The sequence below is a fragment of the Diabrotica undecimpunctata genome, chromosome 3 (assembly GCF_040954645.1).
Source record: "Diabrotica undecimpunctata isolate CICGRU chromosome 3, icDiaUnde3, whole genome shotgun sequence".
Classification (NCBI taxonomy): Eukaryota; Metazoa; Arthropoda; class Insecta; order Coleoptera; family Chrysomelidae; genus Diabrotica; species Diabrotica undecimpunctata.
The window spans coordinates 166,948,573-166,969,633 of record NC_092805.1 but is presented as its reverse complement, the minus strand read 5'-3'; the positions used below and the strand labels follow the sequence as shown (position 1 = coordinate 166,969,633).

General features: G+C 33.5%; 1 protein-coding gene across 1 annotated transcript; it reads left to right on the top strand.

The window, feature by feature from the left end:
* Nucleotides 1-389: 389 nt before the first annotated feature.
* On the top strand, nt 390-20,558 carry LOC140437778 (serine/threonine-protein kinase/endoribonuclease IRE1-like). The gene is made up of 13 exons (XM_072527498.1): nt 390-613; nt 690-819; nt 935-1,120; nt 3,815-4,051; nt 9,003-9,240; nt 9,501-9,682; nt 12,186-12,568; nt 14,065-14,246; nt 14,671-14,957; nt 15,832-16,025; nt 16,941-17,216; nt 19,386-19,577; nt 19,933-20,558. The coding sequence occupies exons 1-13, from the start codon at nt 554-556 to the stop codon at nt 20,434-20,436; spliced, it is 3,051 nt and encodes a 1,016-aa protein (XP_072383599.1). The 5' UTR covers nt 390-553; the 3' UTR covers nt 20,437-20,558.
* The last annotated feature ends 503 nt before the right edge of the window (nt 20,559-21,061 follow it).

The following is a 21,061-nucleotide window of genomic DNA, read 5'->3' as shown; positions in this document are numbered from 1 at the left end:
CAACAGGGTCCGCATAGCCATGATGATTTACAACCTTCGATAGAAGATGGAACTTAAAGAAGAAGAAGACAGCTAATGTAAAATTATTTCTGTTGTTAGTATACATCCTAGTCATAAGGATTTCTTATTAATTTAAATTTACTAGGAGCTTTATTTACCATACTTTCTACAATTCGATTAGTAGGTAACGAAAATATTGATTACATTCTGTGATATTAAATCAAAATTCAAGATTGGGCTAGTCCAGATCTGGCATATTAATTATTTTCGTTATACAATGAGAGATGGCGCCAAAGTTAATTGCGGTCTTTAATGTAATAGGTTGATAATCCATCAAATTGCATCAACCATTTGGGTTATGACAGCTGTCAAAATGAAATTCAGTAACATAGTAATTAAACTTCCAAGTTCCAAGTGTATTATAAAGTGAGGTCAAGTCAAAATAGTGAATTCGATTTTTTTACTTTTAGCGTAATGTATTGATGATGTTGTAAACCAATACTCAATTGAATGAACTCCCTTAATGATAAACAAAGTATTTTTATTTTAAGATATGAGGACCACCTGTTTATTACTACTGCTATTGTCTACGTCTCTTTGTGAACTTTCCGATGTTAGTAATTTCTTGTGTTTAATAATATAGCAAATTACGGAAATTTTAAATTACTTAATGTACATTCTATTTGTAGAAAAGAAGACTGTCTAGTTTAGAACTAGTAAAAGACAAAGATTCTAGATTATTAATTTTTTCAACTTTGGATGGTACTTTGACTGGAATTGAACAGCAGACAGGCAATGTAAAATGGACAGTTAAAGAGAGTATGTAAATTTAAATATTTATGTATGAAATAAAATAAACTTTTATCTTTAAGTCATGCAGAAATTTGCATTCTATTTTTAAATTGCAATTTTAATGACTGATAACTTATTTTAGAACCTATTGTTCAAGTGCCACTGAATGTTTCCAATGCAATTGTTCCTTTTTATCTACCAGATCCAAGAGACGGGTCACTTTATTTAATCGGAGATGTCAGAGAGCCCTTGAAAAAATTACCCTTTACTATTCCACAGTTAGTATCAACATCTCCTTGTAGAAGTTCAGATGGAATTCTATATACAGGTAGCTTTGTTAATACGTATTTTGATTTAATAAGGTAAAAGGTATGCACCAGAACCAAAAAAGATTGGGATTTCGTGAAAAACAAAACAACATCTCATACGTGTCTGTATTTTTTCTCTGGTAGTCAAATTTGTGTAAAATAAGGTTTGCATAATAGTTAAGCATTTACTTAAAGCAAATAAAAAATATTTACCCTATATGTAGAGACATAGATACTAAAATAAATTTTTGAATTCAATTTATTATTTTCACAATATTGCAATATTTAACATAGAGTATACAATACATTTCTTCTACAATATTTCTTTAAACTTTATGTGCTAAAGTGAATTATTTAAACATAAGTGCTAACATCTGTCTCTGGGACTGTGCATTTACATGTGCCCTAGTACTATAAATTTTCATCATCATCATCACTGGCTCGACAACCCTTTTTGGGTCTTGGCCTGTTCCAGGATTCTTCTCCATTCTGATCTGTTTCGTGCTTTTTTTCTCCAGTTTTTTATTTTTAAGGTTGTTATATCATTTTCTATTTGTTCTAAGTATCTCAGTTTCGGTCTTCCTCTTGTTCTTTTTCCTACTGGCATCTGTTTGAATATTTTGTTTGGTATTTCGCCTTCTTTCATTCTTTCTACATGTCCTATCCAACGCAGCCGTCCTATTTTAATGAATGTTATAATATCCGGATCCTGGTATATTTTGTATAGTTAGTACTATAAATTTTACAATTTTTTAAAATTTAATTACTTCAAATGTCTTAATAAATACAGTTTTATTTAAAATTTACAAACATTTATTTGAAAAAAGTTATTCCTTAAAAAAAGCAACTATTCTAAAAACTGAGAAAAAACCCTAAAATAGTACTATAAACAAAGAATTGGTTTAATTATTTTTAAACTAAAGATACATTTATCCACTTATAATAACCACACTTAAACAATTTTAATAATATGAGGTATCCTTAAAATAAAAAAAGTCTTTTTCTGAACATTCCAAACATTTACACTTAATGTGTTCTAAGCTCATAAATTTACTACATGAGTAACAACTGCACTTTGTTTATTCGACTTTTCTGACCATCACAGTAAAAACAATGACCATGAGATTTTTCAATATTTTGTGCATTTAATGTGGTATCAAATATTTCTGTGTTGCTATTGCTCTACATTTTGCATGTGATTTAAGCAATTGCACACCCTTTGTCTCTAAAAATGTTCCCAAAGTGTTATGTGTTGGGCGATCCAAGCAGAATTACACTTGTGTATTGTAAATGAATTTATGCCAATTTATGAAAAAATCACCACAGACCAGCGATTAGTCAATCTTGCACAATTTTAGCTTTCACACATCTTATCAATAGTGTCCACTCCTCCTTTGATGCTGTTGTAGTCAATTGTGTTAGGCTTACCAGTCTGTGGATCCAACATAATGCATTGTTGACATCAGGAGCACAATTTTTTTGGGTTTTGGAATATACAAAACAATAGTGAATTTATCTTGAAATGCAAATATACTTGTAGAAGTAGACCTAGGCGCAGGAAACTCCAAAGGCAGTTCTAGTTCTTCAAAGCTTCTAATTTTTTATCAATTGTACAATGACATGCTGAAGTTTTTTGGTAAATTGGAGTTGAAAAAGGTTTGGATTGGAGCTAGTTTATCTGTTGATTGTTTATTATCAAAGCGAATAAATGCCAATAAAAATTTGAATCGCTCAGTAACTAACGCTTTAGTAACTAAATTTTCTGTTCTTGTATGCATAATAAGCGAATGTATTCGCCATTTAGTTTTTTTATCCTTACCAATAAAAATAGGAATTCGTTGCCAAATATTTTTCGTTTTGCCTCATGCAAAACATAATTGTCTGTTTCTAATATATCCTGTTTACTATCTGTATCAAGATTTTGTATTTCAACTTCATCTTCTTCAGAACTATTCGTAGAATCGCTGCATTCTAATTCATCACTACTGTCAACTTTCTCTAGAAGTCTCTGCAAATATTTTCGCTTTTCCTCCCAGTTCATTTTTATTTCTATGAAGTAAAAAAATAATAGTTTATTCACTGAAAATACAACAGTAAAAGTATCAATCCTTACCTTTAGTATAACCACAAAAGCTAACATCCGTCTCTGAGACTGAAATTATGTGTAATGAACAAACTATCTAACTAAGTTCAACAATTTTTTAAAACTAGCAATGGTTAGGTAGGTAAAATATGAATCTATTGAATGACCAAGCCTGAATATCAGTATGGATAGGTTAACTAACCTCTTCTATGAGACCAGATGTTAGCACTATATATGATATTTCATATTATATGTGATATTTTTTGCATTTTCAACATTTTGTCATTAAAGAGTATTCTTTAAGGGAGCCAGTTAATAGTGTCATCTTTTCACCAAGTGAGGGTTCCTTGAGAGTAAATAAAGAGATTTTGGTGGGGCTAAATTTGTGTATTTTGATACAACGAATTTTTAGTGCTGACAAAAGAATTTTGTTAATTTGCGAGTGGCTGTTAGAAAACCTGTAATAAGTTTCAATGTAATGTCTGTGAATTTAGTGCCTTCAATTTTGAAAATATAATAATTATGTCTATTTTTTATTGTGTGTTTATATCTAGTTTTTTTTGGCAAAGATTATTATTTATAAAAACAGTATTGTGAATGAACTTTTGTTTACCAGTAAATTATTCTCTAGGAAAGAAAAAAGATACATGGTTCAAATTGGATCCAAAATCTGGCAAAAAACAGCTGATCATGGGCTGGGATGATTACAGCCCAACATGCCCTATAGACACAAAAAGTTCTGTCTACATTGGCAGGACGCAGTATACTTTAAGAATGGTTGATGAGAAAAAAGCTGATAATAAGTGGAATGTTACTTTTTATGATTATACAGCTAGACCTATGGGTATGGAAGAACTAAATAATTATGGTAAGTTATATTAATTAACACAATACAATATCTGTCAAGTTATACTCCTAATTTTATATTTATACTCTTAAATTTGTAAGAAAATAGCTGTTTTAAAAAATTATTAGACACTGAATTTAGGCTTCTCAATTCACGATCATTTAACACAGTAGTAAATAGTCACATATTTCCATTCATACAAGTCCTCTTCTTAAAATATCCACTATAGCAAATAAAATGGAAGTTTACATGAAATCCTTTATCTTAATCTTCTTTTTTATTTAGTTATCTCATTAACATTAGAACATTTGTTGTAAATCATTCTGACATCTGATGAAATAACCATTACAACATAGTTGCTTTGGCTACATTTTCTTTCAACATAATGCAAGCAGGTTCATGATTAGTCAAGTACAGAGAGGTTACTAAATCTACCCTTTAAACGCTATATCAGGAACATATTATGGAGGGTTATCAAATTGATTATTTTAGTTAAACAGTCCAGTAAAAGTTCTGAATGAAATTACATTGTCATAAAGCATTTTTCACACTTCAATCTTGACTTCGCAATGGAAGTTTTATTGTAAGATTTGACATGTTGCATAAATTATTGTATCACATAGTGCTGGTGTTATATCTTGTATTATATGTCATGGTAATACTGCTTCCATTTTTCTTAAGTCTTTTGACAGACTTAAAAATGATGCATCTGATAAATCAATGTTGGGTTGGAATCGAAAATCCATGAAACATGACAAATGGTACAGGTTATATCACTCTTAAAAAATACACTTTAACAATTGTGAAGTAATTATAGGAGAAAATATAGTAATTATAGGAGAAAAACCACACTGAAACCACACTGGTTTCTGTAATGCGATTGGATATAAAACAAATTATCGAAAAATTAAGACAATTTAATCTAGAAACTTATAGATTTTGAAAAAGCCTTCGACCAGGTCAATAGGCACAAAGTATTTGAAATTATGGACAAAAGCTCATACAATGGGCATACAAAGCGCTTTCTTTATTGGCTGCTCCTTGAAATAATTCTTCCACCGTGAGCTATCAATCTTTTCCCTCCATTTTTCCTTGTATTATTACGCGAAGTAGATGGTATTTAGATCTTCCAACAATGGGGCTAAAATATTCTATTTTTCTCTTCTTTATAATATTTAAGATCAGTCTCTCCGTGTTCATCATTCAAAGAACATCTTCATTGAAGGTGTAGGATCTTTCGATAGCCCTACAATTCGCATGCTTCCAATTTGTTCAACATTGTAGTTTCTGTTACATGTCATAAAAGCCTTCCATGATATTTCAATTCTGATTATTAGAGTAGAAGAATAGAATAAACTTTTATATTATCTTTTCATCAGAGTCACCAAAACTGACACTGATTTGCCAAAGACACATTTGGCAACTGGCTCTATTGACCAAGTTTAATAATAAAAAAAATGGGTATATATTTAAAATGCGTTTGATGGAGTAGATCGACAAAAGATGTTAAAGCAACTATCTATGTTAGGGATACCCAATAAGTTGGTTAAACTTATACGAATGACTCTGGAGGGTTCCAAAGCTATGGTGAAAATAGATGGAGATATGACGCAGGCCTTTGATATTGAAAATGGAGTTAGACAAGGGGATGCCTTATCAACAACACTTTTTAATCTAACTTTAGAAGCTGTTGTTAGAAAACTGGATATAAACGGCTGTATTAATACAAGATCTATGCAAATATGCGCATATGCGGATGATGTTGCCATAATAAGCCGCAACAAAAGTGTATTAAGCGAAAAAGTTATAGAACTGAAACGAGAAGCTGCTACGTTTGGTCTATATATAAATGAAAGCAAAACAAAATATATGGAGTGTACAAAATCGAATGAACATGAGAATCTGAAGGTAGACAACCATACCTACAAATATGCCTCCACTTTTCCCTACCTAGGCTCAATAATAAATGACAACAACAACATCAGTCAAGAAATACAAGCACGGATTCTTAGCGGTAATAAGTGCTTTTATGCATACAAAGACTTAATGAAAAGTAAGTTACTGAATCGTGAGTCTAAGCTGAGAATCTACAAAACAGTAATTAGACCAGTGATCACATATGGATGTGAAACGTGGACCCTCTCAACCACTGATGAAAATCAACTGAGAATATTTGAGCGCAAAATACTAAGGAAGATATTTGGACCAACCCAATGCAGCGAAGGTTCGTGGAGAATTAAAATGAATCACGAGCTGGATGAACTAATGCAGAGCGCAGATATTGTCAGATTTGTAAAGTCACAAAGACTAAACTGGCTTGGTCACCTAGAAAGAATGCCAGATAATCGAGCTGTAAAAGTAGTCCAGAGATGGAAGCCCCAAGGAAACAGAACAAGAGGAAGGCCCCGTAAAAGATGGATAGACGACGTAGAGAGGGATCTTAAAACCATGAACATCAGGCAGTGGCGAAGGAAAGTATCCGACAGGGCAGAATGGAAGAACATTGTTAAGCAGGCCAAGACTCACAAAGGGTTGTAGCGCCATTAGAAGAAGAAGAAGAATATATTTAAAATGGGTTTAAATATATACCCATTTACAAAGATTTAACCTCTTTTTTGTGATACGTGGTATACAGCCAGCTGCAGGAATTATTTTCCTTGTGGATTTTGTTTAATAATGTTTGGAGGTCTTCTAGGTGGATCATTTGGAGTATTGAATCATTTTTCATAGAAGGAAATCTAATGGAGCACAGATCTAATCCTTGGACCTAGCACAGCAGCAAATTGTTCATAGAATTGCTGGTGATAGATTCAATGACATCTGATTTCAACAAGATGGGTGCCTTTCACATAACAATGCATTGATGCGGAAATGTCTAGATACTACCTTCTCAAATCGTTCAATATGTGGATGATCAGGAACTATCTAGTAGGCAGCGAGATCACCGAATCTGTCAGCCTATGATTTTTTTATGGAGACACATCAAGTCATTATATTTATGGTCATGATAGCGCTGCTAATTTAGTACTTTCCAAAATATTATACTATTGAAAGTGGAAAGGCCACGAAAGCGATGCTAATACAGAAAAAGAAGGAAGAAGACGTTTTCACAGTGACTAGCAGGCTTAACCAATTTAAAAATACAACAGCATGTGCCTAAAACGGCTGAGAAGCTCCAAAATTTCTTGTAAAACAGTTATGACATTGAAAGTTATAATTATATCAGAATTTGTTTAAAAAATATTAATGAGGTGTTGATTTTGTCCAGAGATGCATATTTATTTAGTTTTTTTTATAACTGTTAGTTTTGTTTTAGGTATTTTATAATTTTTTATTTAAATTTTTTATATAATTTATATTAGCATTGATATTTTCTCCCAATCATCTTACTTCCCATATTTGCAGTTACCAATTAAAATTACGAACAAGTGGGTAGTATTTTATTCTTATTGATTAAGCTTATGCATTTTTCAAAATGTTAATAAACTGACGTTATCTATATTTAGTTATTATCAGTGTTCGGCATAATATTGCGCTTGCGATTGGTGTGATAAAAATAAAAGATTTGAACCAATAAAATTTTCAAGGTTTTTGCACCAGGTACTTGCAATATACGTACAACTAATAAAAAATACAAGTACCAAGTGAATGCATCTGAATTTTTTTCCCGCGTATACTTGTTTCATTGTATCTAAACTTTTATTTCTTTTTGTTCCTAATTCTTTTATTCGGTTTTCCCGTATTTTCTTTGCGATGCCTTTTGTTCATTTGTCTATTCTTTCATTAGTAAATGGTAGAAGTAAGTGGTCACATTACATTCAAGATGTTTTATGTAATTTTAGTTATTATACGGTTTTGTTCTTCTAATATCTTCATTTTCTGTATGTATTGTTTTCTCTCTAATCTTTCTTAGGAGTTCCATCTGTATTCGCGAGGAACCGCAAAGTGGGCGACGCCTGCTGGTAGATTTCAAAAGCATCCACTTAGGGAAAACCTTGAAATTGTCATTATTTTGTATACATATTAGCGACCGGTTTATATTGTAATTAACAATGACTTCGGCTTCAAAAAACTATTGCAGTGTTCCTCAATGTTCCTCCTATTATAATTCACAAAAAAAAATTCCATACATAAGTTTCCGCTGGACGAGAATACCTCTAGACCAAGGTGGAGAAATCTAGTGTTTTCATCTCTGTTTCTAACATCCTTTTTATCCTCTCTGTGTCAGGTCTTGTTTCTGCCGCGTATGTCATTATTGGTCTGATGACTGTTTTGTAAATTCTGCCTTTCATTTCTTTCCTATTTTTATTTCTGCATATTGATTCATTCAGGCGTCTTGCGGCTCCATTTGCTATTTTCACTTGATCTTCTACTTCAGTTTCGAGCTTTCCGTATCTAGATAATGTGATGATGAATTTTCTATTATCTGACCTTCCAGCTCCAATTTACATCTTAGTAAATTTGCTGTTGTAACCATCCATTTTGTCTTTTTTGGGGAAATTAACATGTTAAATTTTCTGGCGGTTATATTAAATTCTGTCGTTCCATAGCTCTTTGAGTTTTTATGATATTCTCCATGTTTATTTTAGTGAATGACCAGGTTTGAGCTCCATATGTAAGTACAGGTAGGATATAGGAATTAAACACTTTGGTTCGCAATCTTTGAGGTATTTTTTTTAAGTACGTACATAATAGTCACATAAAAATATACAATCGGTAGTTTATATTCTCCATATCTTTTCTTAAGGCACTGCCCTTATATCTATGCGCAGTAATGTGGTTCCTTCACTAAGCAAGTATAGTGCCTTCTTTAAACATATCGCCCTGTACCGTTATGGTCTAAGTAACTTTTTTCGGGAACCTAAAGTAGGCTGAATTTGTAGAGCCCGAAACTCCACAATCTTCAATCTTCAAATTGAATATCTGCATTAAAAAAAATTAGAAATGACTTAATTGACTTTTTCTATTTCAGATTATGTCCATTTCACATCTACGTCTACAGGACAGGTAGTAACATTAAACCGCCGATTAGGCAATTTGCTATGGGATAAAGATCTCGGTAGTCCTGTCATAGGTGTATATTTGCTCGATTCTGAAGGACTGTTATCTCTCCCATTCACCTCTTTAGCTAACCAAACCTTATCTTATTTGCAAACCGAATTAGTCACCAATGGAGGATTATTGGAAAGAGCCAATCACATGAAACTGTAGTAAGTCTTATTTTGTTCTATATTACAATATGTATGTGACGGTTTCTGAGTTTTTTATTATTGTGAAGCTTTAGCATTTTAAAGGTTATTAGAGTATAGTTAGTGACAGATAATTAACATTTAAATAACATTTAAATAGTTTTTTGTACAATGGATTTTTATTAAGTCAATATTGCCGCCCCTTATAACATAAATTCTAGTTATATGTGTGTTATTTTACTCAAAATGTTTTTTTGATTATTTTTGTTCGTATTTTTCAGTCCGACAATATACATCGGGGAACATGTGCACGGGTTGTTCGCTTTACCGTCTTTGGTAGACAAAAATTACGTTACGATAGGAAACAGCAATGGACCGTTGTTGTTAGGAGGTCCTCACGCTCCGGATCACGTCGTTCATCCTGATTATCCTATTCCAGGATATAATTATCACCTACCAAACGGTAAGAACTAGTGATTAGGCGAGTGCGATATGTTTATACGAGCGAATTAATTACAGCAAACCGCAAAATGACGTATATCGTCCTTGAGAAGTTATGGAACTTCTCTAACCGGAAAGGATCGGAAGCTCGGTATTCGTTAAGTTACATGTGTTGTAATACATCAAACGATGACATCTGACATAAAACGTGACATTTGACAAAACGTGACATTTGAAAAAAAGTGACATTTGACATAAAAGGTGACGTAATAAGTTCTATGTCAAATGTCACGTATTATGTCAAATATTATGTCACGTATGAACTCGACTATTGAAGACGAAAACAGAGGAGGAAATAACAAAGACGTTTACAGATATATTAAGTCATAATGGTGAAAAACTCACAAAATAATTTGTAAATTAATTTAAAAATGGAAAAAAAAGAGGTTAAATCTTTATAGATGGGTATATTTTATAAAAAACCCTTAAAAGGGTTACATCAAAAACACGAACGTTTTCGGAACAACAGTTCCATCATCAGGTTAAAAATACAGGTTAACATGCGAGAGCCACCAAAATATTAGGGTAAAAACCCTTTAAAATATATAAAGTTACCAAAGATTGTACATAATGTTATTATTATTATTTGATGTTTAATATTTTAATTAAATTTTACTTCAGGTAACATATACCCATGCTTTAAGTGAGTTCCAGCGTCCGGAGAGTAAACCTCTTCAAACGGACTTCAGCTGGTAACTGATTCTAATAATATCAGTTACCAGCTGAAGTCCGTTTGAAGAGGTTTACTCTCCGGACGCTGGAACTCACTTTAAGCATGGGTGTATGTTACCTGAAGTAAAATTTAATTAAAATATTAAACATCAAATAATAATAATAACATTATGTACAATCTTTGGTAACTTTATATATTTTAAAGAGTTTTTACCCTAATATTTTGGTGGCTCAGGCATGGTAACCTGTATTTTTAACCTGATGATGGAACTGTTGTTCCGAAAACGTTCGTGTTTTTGATGTAGCCCTTTTAAGGGTTTTTATAAAATATACCAATTTACAAAGATCTCTTTTTTGTGATACGTGGTATACAGCCAGCTGCAGGAATTATTTTCCTTGTGGATTTTAATTTAAAAATGGGAAATTACTGGCGGCGGACATATTGGGGCGTGGCTTGTGACGTCAACATAGATCGTTCTCAGTCTTACTTACCTAAAAGGTACTTCTCTATCTAACACATTGATCTCCCCATATCTGTGATAGACATATGTAGGAAGCGATATTACTTACCGTTATGTGTTCCACAGGAGGAGGTGATCCATTTTTGGGTAAAAAAGCTCGGAAATGTTTTTAAAGTATCCGGCTATCTATCAGAATATCAAGCATATCCATATCTCAAGTATATCTTACGTCCACCAAAAGGAATTTTAACGAAGAAAAACCCAGTAGTTAAATATTTATAGATAACAGATAAAGCCTATAGAAAAATTATTCGTCTCACCTGATAGACTTTTTTACAAACAGCACAATTTATTGATTCTCACTTTACACATCTGAAAGGAATGAGCCACGCTTGTTGAAACGTTGACAGTTTTGCCTAACCCCCTGTCGAAATTGCGCTGTACTTAAATCGTGCGATCCAGTTTGACCAATCTAGAAAAGAGGTTTTCGTCATCCTTCGACAGCCGCTCAAACAAAACAATTTTAATTGCCAAAACACACTTCTTTTAGATCTTTAAATAAAATTTAAACAAAAATAAAACATTTTTGAATTGTTACAGAGTACGATGTGTTATTTATCATTAAGAATCAATCGAATCACTTGCGACTTAGATAATCGATGATGCCATCGGGATATCGGTGATAAAATCGTGATAAGAAATATCCTTAGTCTATATTTGACGCATTATGAGATTTCATGTTGACCAAATACGTCCAATATAGACATTTCAACTATAAATCGTATAAGTGTTACAAAATAGATGATAACCTGGTATAACTAGTAGAGAGGTGGGACAGAAAAATCCATCTAGGTCCCTAAAAGATGGCAATATAGTGAGTTTTCCGTATCCCAATTAAGTTTAAACATTATCCAGTAAATACCAATCTGTAGTCTAACGTAAACAAGAGCAAATAAAATAAAAACTACTATTTGCTTGTACTTAACACACCTTATTTGTTTTGAGAACATCACTATACACTACCGGAAGAGGAGAACATGTGCTATTTAACATGAGATTGAATGCTATATTCTATTTTATAGCGGCAACACCGCAGTCACTTACGACAGGTGCAAATATACAATATTCCATCATTCGACGGGGATCTGGTAAATTGTCAACAGCCAAATCGATTTTGTGCTTAGACATTACTATTTTCATACTGTTCAAATATCTATTCAAAATTGTACACCTGTGGTAGAGAGTTGAATACTTCGTAGCGTTGTAAGTTATACATGTTGTATGTTCATTTCATGGAGTTCCTACCCTGTATATAACATAAATGTTTTCCAGGTGCCGAAAGTAACGGTCAGGTCTTATTCCAAAGCTTACCCAGTTTCATGCAAAGCGTCGTAGGACATTACAACGTACCCAGCTTCAGCAATCAAAAATTCTTAACCAACAACAAAGAAATAATCATTCTTAAAGACGCCACTGGTGAAATTTCCGACCAGAACAACGATAAAGATGGCGAAAGAGCACGTAGACCTCAAATAGACTTTATTACTATCGAAGAGAAGAAAGATGAAGAGTCGGGCAGCGTTTGGGGTTGGTTCGATACTCAGCACAAAGCTTTGAAATTGTGGATAAACCAACAGGAGAATAAGGGACTGAAAATTTCTCTTATAATAATGGCTGGATGTGTTATAGCTATGTTTTGGTATCTTCAAATACAGGTTAGTGGACATTCTTTAATGAAGTATCTCTAAAGCACATTATTTGTTACAAAATTCTATATTATTTCTTTTTGTTAAGGTTATTTAGTTTCGGATATGACTGGATTGTGTAATGGCATTTCTTTTCATCATAGTTTTTACGTTTAGAAATTAGTACATTCTAGAAAGAACTTATAAATTATAAAATAAACTCTTTATGTGACATTTCGGCTTTCATATCGAAAGCTGTGTTCAAAATACAAGTTTTTATTACAAAAACTATTCTGTTAGACTTCAAAACAAAACAAAGTACTTCTTATCATAATTGAATCTTTTCCATGCATATAAAAGACATGAAAATAGTGTTTTAGAGGTACGTAATGGTAATCATATTTCCGAAGTACATTTCTGGTACGACTTTCTCTGAGGATAATTCATTTGATTACATAATATTATTAGCATATAGTTGTGTTCCGTTTGACTGAATTTTAATTTTATTTGTATTTCTGTACATACTTTTTGTTGCTCTATTCAGGTGTAGGAGAAAGTGGGGCAAAATGGTCCCTGTAACATTCTTTTAGGCTAAAAATAACAAAAAAAATTAAATAATTAATCACAGTTTAATCACACTATGGTTGGGGTAAAATGACCCCGCCTATGAGGTAAAGTGACCCCTATAGTTGTTTTGTACAGAAAAAGTAATAAAACATTTCTATTTACAAAAATCGCAAATATACGATCTCATCTTTCCAGTTACATTTGCACACAACAAATTAGACCATTTATTGCACAGATTGCAAACTCCAAACTTTACTTGATAGGATAAGCAAATGTAAAATGGTCTCCGGAATGATTTTTCTTTAACATGGACGGACCATTTTATCTCAAAATCTAATCCAATATAAAAACGAATTTACATGAGCGACTTTTATCATTAGAGAAATTGCAAAATGTATGAAATAGACATAAAAAATACCTTTTTAAACTGCATAAAAAAAATTCTACTTTAAATAAAACACCTAAAACCGCAACTTTTGTGATCACGAAATTAGCAACATTACATGTGTTTTTGTAGGTTATATTAAAACTAGCCTATTATGCTTCGCACATCTTCACAGCTTCGTATATAGATGGCGCTATTATTACTCCATATAATAAAGAAAGCTAAACGGCTGTTTTAACAGAATTATGGGAAATATAACCATTTTATCTGACTTACCCTTACTAGTAATCCTCGTTTTTTCAGCTGATTAAATTCTCTTCCTCTTCCTCTTTTGAATCAAAACATTTAGATGTTTCTAGTAAGTAGACTAGGCTTCTACTAGTGAAAGTTTCTCGATCGGTGACGCATTGTTCCAGCCACGATTGTTCTAGACTTCCGTTAGTCTGGTGGCTTGTCAGTTTTATATTACATCGAGAAAAAATACTATAATCGTGAAATATTTTATGCAATCTGAAATCTCGCATGGTAAAACTTTTGAACAAGCTGTACAAATGGAATTATCTATAATTTTTAGGTACGTGAGTTTCAGAGTCAATCTCGAAACAACTCCCAGTCGAGCCAACAAAATTTCAAGCACATTAGCACGTCAACCACTCTAGCAGAGGAATTACCAAACGGTTTGGTCAAAGTTGGTAAAATAACGTTCCATCCAGATCAGGTGCTTGGTAAAGGATGCGATGGGACCTTTGTTTACAGGTAAAAAATATTTAAAATTTTTAGTCATTGTCAAACGCTTTTAAAAAGGCCTTAAGGCGTCACCACGTGTAATATTATTTATCATTAATATAATCTACTGATACACTTTTCAATATTATTCATACCTCGTGGCAAGCAGTCCACCCGAGAACCTATAAAGTTCATTTTGTAGTCTTCAAAAGAAATTAATTGTTTATAAATGAAAATAACTAAGAATTTCACACAAAACGTAGCTAATGCTAAGAAAACAAGATCGAGATATGTCAACTGTCAAAATGGTTTTTGAAACCCAGCACAAAGATAAACACTTACAGGTTAAGATCAATAATAATTTTTAATCTCAATTTAAATCCTTCAAATTTTTGGAAAACGTTATCCTGATTAGAATTGTCGTTACATTAAAACGGTTTCTCTTTATTTTTAGGGGTGAATTTGACAGCAGAAGAGTAGCCGTCAAACGACTTTTGCCGGAATGTTTCACCTTCGCCGACCGTGAAGTATCCCTGTTAAGAGAAAGCGACGCACATCCTAACGTCATTCGTTATTACTGTATGGAACAGGACAGAATGTTCCGATACATCGCTTTGGAATTATGTCAAGCTACCGTTACGGAATACATCCAAGGTAATTGTGATATTTGTCCCATCGCTCCCCTGGAAATATTACGACAAGCTACTTCTGGATTGTGTCATCTGCATTCGTTGGATATAGGTAAGTTTATTCATAATATTTCACATTTATACTGTTGCGGTGCCAACATATAGTATAAATAAATAATTTGTAGAAGATATATAATATCCTACAGATATCTATCTTCTCCTTGATTAGTTCATTTTCTAATATATACAATTTACCTGGCTTTAGCAGCCCGCTAACATTCCATGTTGCGATTCGGTGTTTTTTATGTAATGTTAAGTTTGATCTTCCAGTATCCCATTTCGCAGATATTGCCCGGTCTTCCACAATCATCTGCTCGGTCACCCATTTCACACAAATCGACCAGGAACCGATATGGCGCCGCGCCGGTTGCTATTCGGATTGCAGAGTACAGAATTTTCTTGCTTAGTCGTCATTTCATAACTCTCTCCGGGAAGATAATCAGGTGGTTTCCCGTTGCCTGCTTAATCGCAGTATCACAGCCGGTTGAACTAAGATGTAGTTGTCGCCTGTGAGTAATTTACACTAGACCTGTGTGGATCATACAGCCCCAGTGCAACAATGACATAGCTGCTACTCTATGTCATGCCCTCAGTTGATCCGCGGGTACTTATTTGGTTGGACATTATTCGCACCTATCCTCCATATCTACAGGAATGTTCCCTATCAGCCATTGGGACGCGCTATGTCGGAGTTGAGGACTTCCCCCGCTCTTAGTTTATATTATAATAATTAAATTTACTATCACATAATATTTAGTTACATTTACTGTCAGAAATAAACAACGTATGCTTGGCAACAATGCAGCTATCATATCTAACTCGCTGTATAACTAACGGTCTAAGTCATAAAAATCTCTAATAAATAAAGTGATTCGTTTTCATATCTGCAATTGCTAGTATATATTTTAAAATACTTATCTTTGTAGTGCATCGAGACATTAAACCCCGGAATGTCTTAATATCAGTGCCGAATAATAGAGGAGAAGTTAAAGTGATGATATCCGATTTTGGTCTGTGTAAAAAGTTGCAAGTAGGTAGAGTGTCGTTTTCCAGACGATCTGGAATAACCGGAACCGATGGTTGGATAGCACCAGAGATGCTCAATAGCACAGAAAGAACTGTAAGTATAAATTGTTGTATTATCGTAAGATATTTGTAGCGTATTATATCATAAAAGTCGGCATTTCACGTGATGGTCTTTTTTTTATGCTTTCGCGTTCCGCACAGTTATGTTGTCAATATTGCGGGGTATTATGCTGGCACAATTAACCAACTCGGCTACTTACACAGTAAAACAAATATTGGTATCCCTATCCTGGAGTATTGTAGCTGCAACTAACACTCACTGCTTCTTTATGTCAACTTTTATATTATCACTATAATTGTAAGACAGAGCTAGAAGTACAGACATACGACGTAGATACACGGTGGAGAGCATCGAGAACTGAGTAAGAAATAGAAGAGTAGAATGGAACGATCATATAAGCCGAATGACAGATCATAAACTAGACCCGGCCCGGCCAGCCTTAAGTTAATTATTACGATGTGGAATGTGATATTTGTCGTACGTGATATTTTATGTGAGATTTGATGTAAGACGTGGCGTTAGACGTGATACGTGGCATTGTACGTCACATTTGATTTGGAACGTCAGATTTACGTGACATTTGACGTGGAATGGACTTACCTCGATCAAACACATATTGGAGATTACTTTGTGACTCCAAATGCATATGGTGCAGATGCTACGGGATTCCAGAATTTTAGAATATAAGTGAAAAGATATACGATAAGCCAACTGGCTGCAGTACGATTGGTTTACAACGGGCCGCTTCCAGAAAAAAAAACATTAAACCTTTCCCTTCAACACTTCTGATTGACCGAGAATAATTTCTTCCAATCAGCCATTGTTCTATGCTTTGTTGAATTATCTCAAGTCGGTATTCCTGCATTTATCTTAAGCCCCGTCTCATTTTTATTTTTATTTTTCCAAATAGATTTTATTATAGATCTTGAGTAATTAAATTTTTTTTAGACTTACGCTGTAGATATGTTTTCATTGGGCTGTCTATACTACTACGTCTTATCCAGAGGTCGCCATCCCTTTGGTGACAGTTTGCGAAGACAGGCAAACATTTTGTCTGGAAAATACGATTTATCAGAACTAAAAGGTCCAGACTGGATGAGAAACGTCCACGTTAATCTTATATCAGCCTTAATTTCTGCAGAACCGGACTTGAGGCCGTCTTGTAGAGCAGCTTTGGATCATCCTATATACTGGAAGTTTGACTACGTACTTAATTTCTTTCAGGTAAGACAAGTAAGAACGTTATACAGAGTTTGCTTGAATTGTATGAGCTACAATATATTTTTTCTTAGAACTTTTTACTTACTATTAAGAAATTGAAATAATATTCCAAATCTTTGTTAAAACAGTAAAAAAAGCTTTTCTTCTTCTTCAGGTACCATCTCCGCTACGGAGGTTGGCAATCATCGTAGCTATTTTAATTTTTGAGGCAGTAGCTCTAAAAAGTTGTTTTGAGCTGCATCCAAACCATTCTCTCAGGTTCTTGAGCCATGAAATTCGTCTTCTTCCGATGCTTCTTCTGCCATCTATCTTTCCTTGCATTATGAGTCGCAGGATGCCATACTTCTCGCCCCGCATCACATGTCCGAGATACTGTAGCTTTCTTTCTTTAATTGTTAGTTCAACTTCCTTCTCTTTACCTATTCTTCTCAGTACTTCATTGTTCGTAACTCTATCTACCCAGGAAACCCTCATAATTCTTCTATACGTCCACATTTCAAAGGCGTTAAGTCGTCTCATTGTGTCTAGATTTAACGTCCATGATTCCACTCCATAGTATATTACACTGTATACGTAACATTTTGTTAGGCTTACTTTAAGAGCTAATGTTAAATCTTTGCCACATAGGACCTTTTTCATTTTCATAAAATTAGAACGTGCTTTTTCGATTTTGACTTTGATTTCTGCAGTGTAATCATTATTTTCTGTTATAAGTGTTCCTAGGTAAGTGTACTTTTTACTCTTTCGATCTGCTGGCCTTCTACTGTCAAGATTTCGTTAGTATTATGGTTGTTTTTACAAATTTTCATAAACTTCGTGAACAAATTCCCTTCGTTGGCTCAGTGAAGATGTTCTTTCTGTTGTAATGGAAACACCAAATAATAGTAGCAGAGTTTATTGTTGAGACGTACACTATGGGTGTAGACCCGGGATTACTTTGAGTAGAGACTGATGAAGTTGATCGTTGAAGACTATATGTTCGTTGAGTGAATATTGATTGAATGCTTCTCTAGTCAAGAGATATTAGTTTTATATAAATTCTATTTGGGTCAATATTTTTCGCGTACCTAGCGTGATATGTGTATTTAATTTATGTAAATTGTTTAACTTTGTCAGTACTTTTGACTGATGTCCAAATTATTATTTATAATTGACCAAATGTGTATGTAACCTAATTAACTACGTGTGTGTATTTAATAACAAATAGATTCATTCGGTCTACTGGGTGATAAAATTATACTGTCCAATTTCGGATATGAATTATGAAGATTTGATATTGGACACTTCGTCTTTTTGATATTGAGCGAGAGTCCGTACTCCCTACTACACATTCCAGGTCTTGTAAACTATCGGCTATTATTACTGTATCATCTGCATATCTGATGTTGTTAACTAAGACTCCATTTACTCTTATGCCGACTGTTTCATCTTCCAGAGTTTCTCGAATTACCTCTTCAGAATAAGCGTTAAATAATAGAGGTGATAGTATGCAGCCTTGCCTGACACCTCTCTTTATTTCCATTTCTTCAGATGTCTCTTTTTCAATTCGTACTATTGCTCGCTGATTGTAATAAAGGTTTGTTATTAGCCTTAAATCTCTTTCATCTAGGTTTTTATTTTTTAGAATTTCCATGAGTCAGTCATGTTTTACTTTATCAAACGCTTTATTGTAGTCTATAAAGAGACGTAAAGAGAACGGTTTTTATTTGTATTTTAAAAGTTATAATATTAATTTGTTGCTCCAAAAACTACATAATAAAGAAAAATCGTTAATGATTTATATCTTAATGATTGTCTTGCGAAAATCTACCTAAACCTTTGATATATTGTGTCAGAAGTTGGGTCCTGTGGTGCTTAAAATAAACTTTCAAAATTACAGATCGATCTATCAATTCGTTTAAAAGTTATTCACTTTGTTTATTCCGGAGATACTTTTTTTTTTCGATTAGTCAGAAAATAGTGAAGATACGATGAAAAAGGAAGAGTTTTATCATCAATATGTATCAAAAAAAAAGTGAGCAAAAATGTTTTTTAATGCAAAATCTTTTTTGCAGAATAACTGTCATTTTTAACTTAAAAATTTTAAAATCATCTGGTACGTCTCGTCTTAATATTTATATCTTTCATATTCTCATACTGTATATCGTTTCTTGATCTAATTTTCTTTTATAGGAAGTTAGCGATCGAATTGAGAAGTCCTTTCCCGAAGACAGTATTCTACTAGAGCTCGAAGCTGATAGCTCGCACGTAGTAAAAATAGATTGGAGAGCTCACATTCACGAAGAGGTTTCTTCTGATCTCAAAAAGTACAGATCCTACCAAGGGTATTCTGTAAGGGACTTGCTGCGAGCGTTAAGAAATAAGGTGAGTAGGAAATATTGTGATACATGTTTTTTTTTGTAATAGTCGTATCTGTGAAGGGACTCACGATGATATAATATGAATGTGGGAGCATTAAGAAAGGGAAATATGTGTGGATATAGTACTGTTTTATTTATTATGAAAAATATTTTAGCAAAAGATGCGATACCGAAATCATGACTAACTGATAGCGCTGTTGCCGATATACACTGAGCTCTACATCTATACTATTTGGAAAATAAGCATTCAGTCCCATGTTAAATAGTATTCGTTCACTTCTTCGGCCAGATCTCAATTTACTTTACTTACACATGGTTTTAAATTATTTTGTCTAACTTTTATGTTTTTTTTATTTCAGAAACACCACTTCAGAGAGTTGTCCCCAGAAGCTCAAAAGATACTCGGAAAAGACTCAGAGTCTTTCACAACCTACTGGCTCAGTCGGTTTCCTCTTTTACTCGTGCATACTTGGATCATCATGCAGAACGTCGCCGATGAAGATCACTTTATAAAATTCTATCACACATCATTTCGATATCCGTTGGAATTATACAGAGAACAAATGTTGGAATACGTTTCTAAAAACCCGCCTATCTTACCAGCAGACTACATTCCGCCAGCAGAGCAGAACTCAAGCGAAGATACGGCTGGTGGTCTAGTTCGAAGAAACACGAAGTATCTTAGTGGCACGGGTAGTCCTAGAAGAAAATCAGATCAAAGTAAAGTACCTAATGATTTGGTGAAATCGGGAGGACTTTACAGGAATGTTAGAGAAGAAGCATCTAACGGAGTCAAATTTTATCAGCAGAAAAAGAAAAAGACTAGAAGGAGTGACGAACCGTTGGTTTGGTCTATTAATTAAGGATGGAAATATGACAAGATGTTGATTTACTGTGATATTTGCATTTGTACAAAGATTTTAGTTGTTAAAACTTTTTATTTAGGATAAGTGTATATTTTTACAGAGTAATATATAAGATTTTCACCGTTTACCTTTTTTTCATTCTATTTCTTAACCCAACTCTACAATGGCCAGCATTAAATGTGCAGCAGGTAAAGACGGGATACCAAACAAATTACTGAAATATTGTGGAGCAGCAATGACAGAACAATTAACAGCATTAATTAATAAAATTATAAAATACCGGAAGAATGATAGATGGACAACTTACAGAACCTATAGAAATAGGCAGCGGAATAAGACAAGAGGATTCATTCAGCCCCATACTTTTTAATTTGATCATGGATGAAATCACCAAAAGCGTTAACAAAGGAATAGGATACAGAATGGGAAACAAAGAAATAAAAATGCCCTGTTACGCAGACGACGCAATATTGATAGCCCAAGATAAAGATAGTCTGCAAAGACTGGTCCACAGATTTAACATAAGAGCAAAAGAATTTAATATGACAATCTCATCTCAGAAAAGTAAAACAATAGTGGTTAGCAAAGAACCCACCAGATGTAAAATAGAAATTGATGGCAT